Source organism: Balaenoptera physalus (genome assembly GCF_965194825.1).
Source record: "Balaenoptera physalus genome assembly, chromosome: 1".
Lineage (NCBI taxonomy): Eukaryota > Metazoa > Chordata > Mammalia > Artiodactyla > Balaenopteridae > Balaenoptera > Balaenoptera physalus.
This window is the reverse complement of record NC_138882.1, coordinates 62,689,443-62,701,972: the sequence shown is the minus strand read 5'-3', so window position 1 is coordinate 62,701,972 and position 12,530 is coordinate 62,689,443. Positions and strand designations below refer to the sequence as shown.

The window sequence follows — 12,530 nt, the reverse complement described above, 5'->3', positions numbered from 1 at the left end:
GACTTTTATGGTATCTTTTATCTAAGTAAAACAGAATTTTTAAGAAAGAGCCTGACCAAAAAAAAAAAAAAAGAAAGAGCCTGTACACAGGGCTAAATATAAACATGTTTATTATAAAACTTCATAATGCCATGTCAAATACAATAGGTATGACATAAGCTTAAATAAATACATACTTAAAACATTTTAAATCGTAATTTTAAATATTTTATAAGACCCAAACACAGACCACATTTATATTTCACACGGCTATTTCCAATGCAGCATATACAAATATTTACAACATTTGAACAATTTCAAAGAAAACAATAATTCATTCCATATGTAGCCTGCTCATAATACTTGTTTTTTTTTTTTTCTCTCTCTCCTTTATTTCCCAGAGTTCTTTTGCCCCTTAAAAACCTCTGCTGTTCTGATCCTTATCATATCTCTCTGTTTCCTTTTGGTTTTGTCTTTGCCAGTGTGCAGCCAGCACTTCTCTGAAATTTTGCTTTTTCAACACATCCTAAGTTAATGAAAGGGTGGGAGAGTTTTGATTCTTATACTATCCTGCAAGGTTGGAGCAGCTTTGGCAATTACTGGCCCAGTATCTCTTATGGCCAGTGATCAACCAATAACTAGGGATTCCTTAGGAATTTTGAACTCTCTTATCAATAAATACAAATACTTGCTCATTCAGGCTTTCCTCTCTTTAAGAACACCCAAACAGACAAACAATTAGGGACAATTAGGGAACACTTATTAGGGAATACTTATTAGACATCTTTACTTTTAAAAAATCCACTGGACAGATCCATTACGTGGTATGTTTCTAGCATGGATTTAAAATCTTATGTAATATACAAGAATTGTATGTTGACACATCACATCTGACAAACATCTTTGTAGGAATGCAAAACACATTTATATATCTATATGTTTTTTACCAAGAAAGACATTCATAAAACTGTACCTTCGTTTGTTTGCATTTATGCTTTTATCAAATCAGAACATTTAACCTCATGGAAGTTTTTCATCATAGAAACCATATAGCTATGAAAAAATACCTGACAGTGTACAAGTGTGTGCCATGCGGATTTTGCTCTCCTGAGATTACTCATGTTTTTTAAAGAAACTGTAGTCAAATATTCAGAACTTTATACTGGTTTATGCATTGCTAGGGCACAGTATTTGCCCTTTTTGAAATACATTTACTACAGATGAAACTTTAGAATTTGTTAATAAAGATCTGGAATAAGCAACTTTTACCCTATTATAGTCCTAATATTTACATATTTTAAAGTCCCTACCACACTTGTACTGAATTAAGACTTATGGACTTTATACTATAGTCAATGCAAGTAAAAAGAACACACAGCCTCTAAAAGTACTTTAAAAAGCACTGAATCCCACAGGGATAAAAGTGATTAAGACTGTGTTTGCACTCCCACAGAGTGCTAAACAGAATTTCCACCATTAACAACCTTTCCAATGTCGTCACCCCACGGCATTAAAAATTTGTCATTTTTTTTTCCAGGTCTGTTAATAGAATATCTTTGACCAATTTGTTTCCTCTAAACTCTTGACAAGTATTATTCATCCCAATGACAGCGACTACATAAGCAGCAGTTCAAACACTGTGAGGGACAAAAGAAAGAAACAGCACCTCAAAATAGTGTGTTGCACCACAAGATTTTACAGTGAGCGAAGGGTGAGTTAGAAAAGGAATTCTGAGATTCCAGAGCCTTAGTCTCTTCACTCTTGCATGGAAGCGAATATTCTTTCCTTCCAGTAGCCAGCACCGGAAAGGAGAAAACTGAGTCTTTTTGGTGGCAGGCTGGACTTGCCCACTGGATTTTAGTCCGTTGAAGTCCTTGTAGGTACCATAATCCCAGTTATAAAGGCAGCCAGCGGGTGTAGTAGGTGAGAAGGGCCAGAGACCCAAGCAGACCTCTCTGTCTCTGCCGCCTTCAGGGTATCGTTCTAGTTCCCTAATGTACCTGTGCTCCTGCAATGATAAGAGTGCATGCGGTCAGGACATTTAATATTTTGCATCCTGACAGCAGCGACAGAACTCCCCTTCTAGCACAGACAGCTGCGTGCACTCTCACAAGGCTAGTCCAAATGCAAACAGCAAAATCCTATATAGCTGGGATAGTGAAACCATTCTGCATGATACTGTAATGGCGGATACATGTCATTATACATTTGTCAAAACCCATGGAATATACAAAACCCTACTGTAAACTGTGGGATTTAGTTAATAATAATGTATCAATACTGGCCCATCAATTGTAACAAAATACCATACAAATGTAAGATGTTAATAATAGAGGAGGGCTTCCCTGGGGGCGCAGTGGTTGAGAATCCACCTGCCAATGCAGGCGACACGGGTTCGAGCCCTGGTCCGGGAAGATCCCACATGCCGTGGAACAACTAAGCCCGTGCACCACAACTACTGAGCCTGCGCTCTAGAGCCCGCGAGCCACAACTACTGAAGCCCCTGTGCCTAGAGCCCGTGCTCCGCAGCAAGAGAAGCCACCGCAATGAGAAGCCCGCGCACCGCAACAAGGGGAGTCCCCCACTCGCCGCAACTAGAGAAAGCCCGCGGGCAGCAATGAAGACCCAACACAGCCAAAAATAAAATAAATAAATAAATTTTTAAAAAATAATAGAGGAAATTGGAGGGCATGAGGGGATATGCTGGAACTCTGTACTTTCTACTGAATTTTCTGTAAACCTGAAACTGCACACACAAAAATGTCTATTAATTTTTTAAAAATCTATTCGGAGGGGACTTGAGCCTTCCAAATTCTCACAAAGGAGAGCAGAGTGGTTAAGAACACAGATTTTAGAGCCAGACTGCCTGGTGTGAATCCTGGCTATACCACTTAACTAGTTTTGAGATTTTAGGCATTAAGTTCTCTGTGCCTCATTTTCTTCATCTATATAATAATAAATACAATAGCCCTTATCTCATATAAGTCCTAGCTTAGAACAGTTCCTAGAACATAGTAAGTGCCATATAAAGGTTAACTATGATTATTATTCATGTTCATAAATGAAATGACTCCATAAAGGCCAGATCCTTGTTCCTTTCCTCTCCTCCTCCAAAAAAATGAAACAACTTTCCCTAAAATAACATGAAGGTGGTGATTTCCTCCCTAGACACTGCAGGTTCAGAAGGTTCCAGGAGCAACAGAACATGTAGAGAAGATATCTTCTTTCAAAACCATATGTGATTTTCAAGTCTTACCTGATTCCTTTGGGCTTAAATTAACTCGGAAAGCGTTTGGTAGGATCCATCTGATTGAAGGCTTTGGCAGCTGCTGTGGAATACATGAGAACACTAAGTAAAGCACTGGTTTCCAGCATGAAGAGAGAAAAATGTGTAAAATGTTCAATGGCATGCTTTATACAAGAGTGCAGCTTACCTGGCAGGAACAAATTTTTTTGCTGCAAGAGAAAGAAAACCATTCATTTAGACTAAATGACTTTTAAGGATACATTAAATCCTGAAACAATATGACTCTTTTCCTCAGGGGTTGCAAACTCAGTACCTTCCCGGCCCCTGTAATTATCAGAGCCCAGACACGGCTTGGTGGCAACAAGCGGGTAGGGCAGGGGATGGAAAGTGCACGCTCATGCAAAGGACACAGCAGCTTCCTAATGCAAGCGGATAGCAACATGCTCTGCTTGCCAGGTTCAGCTGTCTTCCAATTTGCCATGAGAAATCTCAGATCTGGATTAGATGTGAAATCTCCTATTCTGTAAATGTCAGAACTTAATTCAAAAAATGTTAAAGACTCCGTAGGTCAAACAAACCAGGAGTGTGGCTAGATGTGTTTGCATGTCCCCTGAGATACTCCCATATTTAAGCCTGTATTCCAAATAAAATGTTTGGAAACATTTTATTGATTTTCCCAGGACCGCTAATTATGGCAGCCTCATTGCAACAACTCCCAGGGGGACCACAGCATTCAATGTGAATAGCATCCCAGGGAGTTGTACGATGTGAGCACACTAACATTTGTATTTCCTGAAACTCTTTCCCTAAGACTTCTGCTTAATAACCCTGCAGTTTATCAGTGTCTAATGACTAGTGACTAGAGTCTAATTACTTTTTAAATCTGTGAGAGATAACATGACTCATCAATGAGAAAATAATTTTTTTCAAAAACCTTCTTGGAGTACATTCATAAATGCCCTTACCTTTCTTCTGAAGGCGTTTCAGAAGCCAGAAGAGAAATGATGCTAATGTCATGAGGGAGATCCCAGCAGCAGAAAGTCCAACTGCCAAGGGAGTTTGGGACTCAGGAGGAGCTAAGGAAACAGAGGGGGGTAAACTGTCATGAGAAGGAATTAAATTCAAAGTCTTTCCGTTCTGTCCATTTGCCCTTTTCTTTGTGCACTGGTTACAGTGTACAAAGCAGAAGAGTCATCTAGTTCAATACATGAGGCAGAGACATGGTACTAAAGGCCTTAGAGATCAGCCCCAAACCACCTTTCGCGAGCTTATCTCCCAGCCTGGCTAGGCAGAGCTCTAACTTACCAAGCTTTCACAGCACACCTTGGTTAACCTCTCTCTCTCTCTCTTTTTCTCACTCTCTGTCTCATTTCCCTTCCCCCCCACCCCGCCCCCGCAACTTTTCCCACTAGCTCTCCTTTTTCCAATTATCAAAATTCCATTGACATGTCACTTCTTCTGTTTTCTCTTTATCCCCATAAAATGAAAGGTCCATCCATTAATGTTAACCTGGGTAACCTTTCTGACCTTTCTGGTTTGGATATACTGGGTAGTTCATTACTGCAGCCAGATAGCTTCCTTTCTTAGCTCCCTTTCTTCTCTCTGGTCCCCCAGACAACCACCATCAATCAATGCTTCACCTTCACAGGTAGGCGTCATCCCAGACCAGTGTCCTGTGGCACCACATGTCAGAGCCGCAGAGCCTTTGAGCGTCCATCCTTCAGGACATGCAAATGTACACCTGGTGCCAAACACAGGCTCCCCACTGCAGTTTATGTTGATCTTTCCGGGAACCTCCAAACTTGAACATTGTACCACTGCAAATGATAGGACATGGGTAGAGGTTAAGAAAAATCTACTGGAAAACTTTTAAAACTGGCAGAAAAGTCACCAATAAGTGTAACTTATAAGCACTACTTAGTTTTCAGCATGTAGGAAATTAGGATCAAGTCCCTTGGGGCAATCTAGGTTCAGAAACGTTTTAAGGTCCTTGACCTATACTCCTTTAAAGATTGAATTCAGTCCTACCTTGGCAGGAGGGGACCTCCTGTGTCCACTGTCCCTGAGATGTGCACTCAAGTTGAGCTGATCCATGTAATTCAAAGCCTTCCTCACAGCTGATGGCACAGGAGGACTTGTAGGTAAACTCTCCGGTGGGGGAATGGGTACAGTTCACTGAACCACTTCTGGGCTGAGAGACAGCATCACATTTCACAGCTGGAAGACATGAGTGAGTACATTAGAAGCTTGTTTCTATCGGGCAGCAACAGGTTTCCTGAGGTAACCAAGTCCCTATAGCTCTTCAATAGTGCTCACAGGAAAACTCACCCATGGACCCACTTTGGAAACTTTCAGAAGTACTAGAAGCGCTAGACTAGTTGTCTTTCAGAAGACAACTCATGTAGCCTCTCTCTGGGCTGGACAAAGCTTTCACGGGAAAGCTGAGCTACCAAAATTATGGTCAGAAAATAATGTAGTGGAACTGGATAGTACTTGGCATTTGACGACTGAACCCAGATCGCTTTGGACAAAGGAACACTCAGAGAATTCAAGACTCTTCGTTAGTCCCTGGACAAGTGAGAGATGGCTGTGTTTTCTTTGAATTCCGGTCCCTTCATTGATAGGGGTACTAATTAAAGGACAGCCTTTAACAGGACCAATGGTTCCTGAGCTCTGTTCTGACATGTGAAAGAAGTCAGGGTCAGGGGAAAGATTTTATGTAGTCAGGGAGCAACTTATGGGTCCTGGATGCTTACAGATGAGGCCAGAAAGAAAGGAAGATAAGAAGGCAGCCACATAAAATTTGTCTGCTTTGCAGTTTGGTTTTTGTCTTGTGTTTTTTTGCCACTGTAAATCATTCTGTGCTGTATTTGGCTACAAAAATGCCAGTACCTGATAGTGAAAACTGCTTGCTTTCAATGTCCTTGCTCTTGCTTTATTAAATTAAATGAAACTAAATTTTAGTGCTTATGTATATATTAAGGGGGTCTCTATATCTGACACCACACTTGAAACATTTTCATCACTGCTAGTTATGAGCAATTTCAGAAGAAAGGTATGACAAGTATTTTGGAATCAAATCATGTTCTCATAATCCTACTTTGTCAATTTTCTAATGTGATTTCCCTTCAGCTTAAGATTTCTGCTTACTCCATGCCAATGTCTATAAAGTTATATTAGTCCAGTACAGTTAAGAAACCAGCAAAGCATCCACTCTTACTACATACAATCCTTTCCCTGGACAGTTCTTTTATATGCATCTCAAAAACATAAGATGAATGTTGCCCATCAGATCTGATTACTATAGTTAAAGTAGGCCTCAGGTTTCATTTTCAGTGCTTCACATTTGAAGACTGCTGCTCTTTGAGAAAGGGAGAGTGTAAAGGAGACTCTCAGGCTTACCTTCACAAACTGGGAGCTGCTGTGTCCATTGCCCCTGGGTAGTGCATTCAACCTGGGCTGGCCCCTGCAACACGAAGCCTTCCGCACAGGTGAAGTGGCAGGATGACTTATAGGTGAACTCTCCAGCAGGGGAGTGGCTACAGCTCACAGTGCCATTCTGAGGATGGCTGATGGCATCACATGTCACAGCTGTAACACATGTCCCAGTTTACATTAGCAGGTCTGGCTTACCCATTTGGAGTATAGGTTGAGAAAAAAGAATGTTTACAGTAAACCCTGATGTAGAACCACTGTACCTTTACATGTTGGTTTCTTGTTGTCCCAAATCCCAGAGGAGATACACTGCAGGTGCTGGGGTCCAGTGAGTTTATATCCTTCGTTACACTCAAATTCACAGGTGGTGTTCCACAGGAAGCTTCCGTGGCTTTGGAAGCATTTCACAACTCCATTGACAGGATTTGTCAAAGCATCACATTTAGCCACTGGGGATTTGAAAGAACACCATGAATTTTACAGAAGAGTGACATACTCACTTCTTATTGAACTGGAATTTATAATACAGTAAGATAGATCAGAGGGTAGATCCCAAAGCCCTGTGTTCATCCTTGGGGACATGCGCACACCCAATAAAGTTTTTATGCTTTTTTCTTGATCTTTTCATCTTCTCTGATTGACTCTGACTATGCTAAGTGGTTTCTGATCTATTTTATCAGATCTCTCTCATCAGGTCTCTATTTTACATAAGGCAAAAACAAAGAAAAATAACAGATTCTAGATCAGGATTTATGACTAGTGATAAAAAAAACAATCCCGACGTACACAGAACATTCATTTATTTTAACCCAGCATGACCTGGAGGAAAGAATTTTTTTGTCTTTGGCCTAGAAAGATAAGACAGAGAGAACAGGGTATACTGAGGCTGCTTGATTATCATGATCTTAAATTGGTCCAGTTGCATGGGTGAAGTTAAACAGAGCAAGGGGAAAGTCATTAAGATGTTAAGAGTATGGTTCCACTGTTTTATGTGTTTTCTTACAAATCACCGGAGCCCCAGAAACGCTTATGTCAAACATAGGATAAAAACCTCTCTCAAAGCCAGCTGGTACCGTATTGGCCATATATATTGGCCAAGAGAACAAGTTTAATTAGAACTTGTTTAATTAGGACACGTTTAAAAGAACTTTCCCTGACGTGCTGAAAATGGTATAAATTGGATAAAAAGTAAGGCGATGAGGGACGAGTTAGAGAATCTTCTGTGCCTTCTGCGAGAGACTTACCATTGCAGGCTGGAAGAGGAACACTCCATTCTCCGGAGGAAGTGCACTGGGTCGCCTCCGTGCTGCTTGGGAGATAGCCCTCCCCACAGCTGACAGAGCAGGAAGAATTGTAGCTGAAGCTCCCCAAAGGGTCGTTGCAAACCAGGCTTCCGTGCTCAGGGGCTTCCTGTGCCTGACAGGTCACAACTGAAAAGGGAAACCAAATCAATTCTGCTCCTCTCTCACCTTATCAGGTGGGAAGAACCCTGGAAACTCTAACTACTGTTTATTGAATAGCAGGCACTATGAAAATGTTGTGTCTGCATTTGTTCACATCATCCAAACCATAAGCCTATGAAGTTGGTACTATATTGTCCTCATTTTACAATGAGAAAACTGGGACTCAGAGGGTTTAACTATGTTGTCAAGGTGCCGGAATTAACAAGTGGTGAATCTGGGATTCAAAGCCAGGAGGGTCTGACTTCATAGCCTCAGCTCTTAACCACCTTCTGAAACCATATGCCCCAGGGAAGGGAAGGCATGCAGACCTGACTCCGAAGCCAGCTGGGACACAAAATCCTCCTACCATCTCTAGCAAAGGAAAAGGTGAGACCAAGCCTTACCTTGCTCACACTTGAGTCCCTTGAAGCCGGGGTGGCACTGACAAGTGTAGCTGTTGATGGTCTCTGTACAGTCACCATGGCCACTGCAGGATGTTGGGGTACAGGCAGCTGTGGAAAAGACAGTCCGTGGTGACGATTGTTATTGTGCTTCAAATGAGTTTCTTTAGGAATTCAGGGTCAACAGTGTGTAACGGGGATGTCACCAATGATACAGAGTGCCAGAGATTTTAATAGAAGTGCTTGGTGAAATGCCAAAGCTGAGTTTTAGGCTCAACCATTTGAAACCTTGATGTTAATGTCAGGGGTATAGCTGTAACTGGCTCCCCAAATAGAAAATTCCCTTTATCACAAACTCTAAAGAGAGTTTCCTTATGGCACATAAACAACAAGTAGCTCAAAATGTATCGTGTGTGTGTACACACACTGTATATAAGTATAGACCTATATATATGCATATATGTATACATAAATACATACATTCTTGTCTACATTCACACAAAGAAGCAAAAACACATTCTGTTTTAAAACATCAAACAGAATGTTTTAAAACCGTATCTTTTAGAACATAAAATTCCCACAATAGAGACCAGTTTTTGCATACAGTCCACAATCTGTCAAGATGCTCACGCACTGAATCTCCCTCCCACTGCTGCCACAAACTCCCTACCTGTGTAGCACAAGGCGAGCTTCTTTTTGCTGCATCTCTCATCGTTCCACTTGCCCGAGTCCGTTTCTCTCTTGATGTAGATCTCTATACAGTCCTCCTTGTTTTGCTTATTGTTTGGTTCACCTGGAGCCCAGTTTGCGGCCTCTTCAGTCAAAGGCTTCTGGGTCCCTATCCAGGTCCATGTATCGTTGACCTTTCTGATTCCGATCCAGTAGTAACTTGGTGAATAGCTGAATGCAGAGTTCAGGTGTTTAATCTCTTCCTGGTTTTGAATTGCAACCAGATGTGTGTACCTTTGCTGGCAATAAGCACTGGCCTCATCAAAAGTCAGGGTTTCCGTGGAGGCGTTGTAAGACCAGGCTCCACTTTCTTTAAACAGGAGAAGCGCTAAGGGGGAAAATGTGAAAGGAATGGGAAAGTTTAGTCCTGCTATGGTTTGACTCTGTTAACTGGACCTTTTGTTGTCTTTTTTTTGGCATCTAGTGGCCTTTGGGTTGACTCAACCTTTTTTCGCCTTTTCCAAAGTAAGAATGGGTACACGAATGGAGAAACTACCATTTACTGTGTATCTCTTTTGTGGTTGCCCTTCCACTTGGTGCTTCACCCACTATAACCTACCCAATATACCTACCTAATAGTAGAATAATAATCAGAATAACTAAGCTTTTTTGGGCACTAAATATGCACCACCAAGCACTGTCGGAGGCACTTTACACGAACCACAATACTGAATCCTCAAAATGCCTCTGGGAAATAGGTTATTTATGATCAACTCTTTATATGTAAGGAAGCTGAGACACAATGAGGTAAATTGCTCCTAGCCCAGGGCACAACACATTGTGAGGAGAGGCAAGAGATGCTACTAAACAACCTACAATGCAGGGCAGTCCCCACAAGGAAGACTTATCTGGTCCAAAATGTCGGTAGTGCCAAGGATAAGACACCCTGGTCTAACTATGGGCATTGACTTACCGAAAGTGAGAGCAGAGAGAAACTGTGAAGCAATCATGACTTCAAGACTTCTTTTGATCCCAAGATTAGACTTGAAATGCTTTTCTGGGGGGAAAAGTACAAAATTAATTATAGAATGAAATCCCAGGCTACCAGTTACTCAAATCATTCTACAATGATGCGTATAGCGACATCATAAGATTTTCAGATAAAGGATTGGAATCTTTTGCCACCATCTTCATTTCAAAGAAGTTTACCCAAATGAATACATATAAAAGTTAAGATTCTCATCATTTAGGTCAAAGAGAAAAGCCAGCTTTTAACTTGTCTGAATACAATAAGAGCTTGCACAGATCTTTTATCGAAGGCTTCTTGCCTATCTGTTCATATTAATAATCTGTGTTTCATGGCCAGATTAGTTAAGTGAAAGATTTCTTGCACTTACCTGTTCGGTGAAGCAGTTGTTTCGGTGTCTGATTCCTCCCGAGTTGCTGCTGCTTCTGTCTCGTGCCACTCTTGCAGTTCTGATGCGAGGTCAGCCAAGAACAGTGGAGCACTGCTCCTGCTGGAGCTCCTTTATAGAACGACGCTTCCTGTGAGTAATAGGAGGATGTGTCCAAACCCAGTAAAGAGGAATTCCCCGGCAGCATGCAAAAAGTTTCCCAGGAATACCCATAACGCGAAAAATTACAATGATGTCACAATGAATTCTCCTTTTTTACATACCTTTTAGTTTTACATGAATTCTATCGATATGACACAAATGCATGGTTTTAATCCCAATAACATGAAATCTATGTCTTTAAACATTTTTTAACTTTGCTTATTAGTAGTCCCTCTCCTGAAATTGTGGTAGCGATCAGAATTTCATCACCCTAAGCGAACCAAGAATAGTTGTGTCATCTATGGGCTATTACCCTCAATTTTCCTACCCCATACCAGTCAATTAGGTCATCACTCACTTTCTTTCTCTTTCTCACCTACCAACTCAATCCATTTTAAGGTACAATACCTCATTGGAATGAATCATGAAGTAAATGTTAATCCTCAGATTCTGTGCAGAGTTATGGCTAAATTACTAGAAACAATATCTCCCACTTAAATGTCTGAAATAATGCCTTGTTTCTTAAATATAAGAAAAATGGGAAACAGACTTAGATATTCCTGTTGGCAAAACATTCATGATTTGTTCAGTGAGAAAATAAAGATGAAAACTATATATACTTGTGTTTAATTGACCCAAATTTGGTTTAAAATTTTTTAATGTGAATTGCAAAAACATAAAAAAATGTATCAAAATGTTAACAGTGGATTTCTAGATGGCAGGATTCAGGGGTTATTTTTATAAATTTCATGATTATTTTCAGCTTTTCTCAGTTTTTGCAATGACCCTCTATTACTTTTATAGTAAAAAGAACACAGTTTAAAGAATTCTGTGTCTAAATGCAACTGAAGGGTATATATATATATATATATATATATATATATATATATATATATATATATATATAAATAAAATATCACTGATTCCTGCTGTTTATACTGGCATTTCTTTTGGGCAGTTATATACAATCACCATTCCCCATCACTGCATCTTGTTTAATTCAAACAGTAGAGACAGTAAATGGGAATCTTTTACTTTCCATGTTCTGTAGAGATCAAGTGAAGCTAATATTCTATAATTACAGCTTTTTAGAATAGGACATCTAAGAATGTACTCTAAGCAGGCATGAAGTAGTAGTGGCAGGGGAATGAGGGGGGGAATAACAGGTTAATTTGTCTCATTACACATGGTAGCCCTGGCTCTTTCTATGTACATAAAGACCTAAGCCAAACAGGCAAAGAGAAGAAAAATTCCAATGAGTACAACTGATTTTAAAAATTAAATAAATAACCCAGTTAGCTAATTTAACTCCTAAAACTGCCCAGCTCTGAAGAGAGACGTTATCATCTACCTCCCGCTCTCTTATATTTTCTAGATACTGACGTTATTTTTTTTAATCAGACTTTACTTATGTAATGTGGTCACTATGGCTCAGTAAATGTGGAAGAGCAGTCAGTCACAAGTGTTTATTTAGATTTTAGAGAAGGATGTGAAGCTGGGTTAATACGTAATCTGTCTATATTTTATTTTTTAATAAGTTGCAAACACATCATTTGCCATTAAAAAATGCGTACTGTAGGCAGATCTTAAAATTTATCTGACACACTAATGAAGTACCTAATAATTATTTTGAAGATGGAAATTAGTCATAAACAGCCCTAGATAACTACATTTACTATTATGATTTTTCATAACTAAATTAAGTTTATAGTTTGTCTCTTTCCTTTCACAAATATCTAAAAATAGCCCCAATGGTGGTACAGTCCCTATTTCATTTACAAATATATGTCCTGGACACGAC

At 40.0% G+C, this 12,530-nt stretch overlaps 2 protein-coding genes across 3 annotated transcripts in view; one reads left to right on the top strand and one right to left on the bottom strand.

The window, feature by feature from the left end:
* FIRRM (FIGNL1 interacting regulator of recombination and mitosis) overlaps positions 1-12,530 on the top strand; it is a gene marked incomplete at its 5' end in the record, with an annotated part of 325,889 nt that overhangs the window by 210,172 nt on the left and 103,187 nt on the right. The gene's annotated exons all lie outside the window — the stretch shown is intronic.
* On the bottom strand, positions 94-11,566 carry SELE (selectin E). Of its 2 annotated transcripts, none has more exons than XM_082437914.1 (13): positions 10,571-11,566; positions 10,147-10,230; positions 9,175-9,561; positions 8,508-8,615; positions 7,906-8,091; positions 6,925-7,110; positions 6,629-6,817; positions 5,255-5,443; positions 4,867-5,043; positions 4,192-4,302; positions 3,414-3,435; positions 3,236-3,305; positions 94-1,987 (listed from the first exon to the last, which is right to left on the bottom strand). In XM_082437914.1, the coding sequence occupies exons 1-12, from the start codon at positions 10,773-10,775 to the stop codon at positions 3,251-3,253; spliced, it is 1,899 nt and encodes a 632-aa protein (XP_082294040.1). In that variant the 5' UTR covers positions 10,776-11,566; the 3' UTR covers positions 94-1,987; positions 3,236-3,250. The 2 variants fall into 2 exon arrangements, with proteins under 2 accessions (XP_082294040.1, XP_082294039.1); XM_082437913.1 differs by having other exon boundaries at positions 3,236-3,308; positions 10,571-11,565.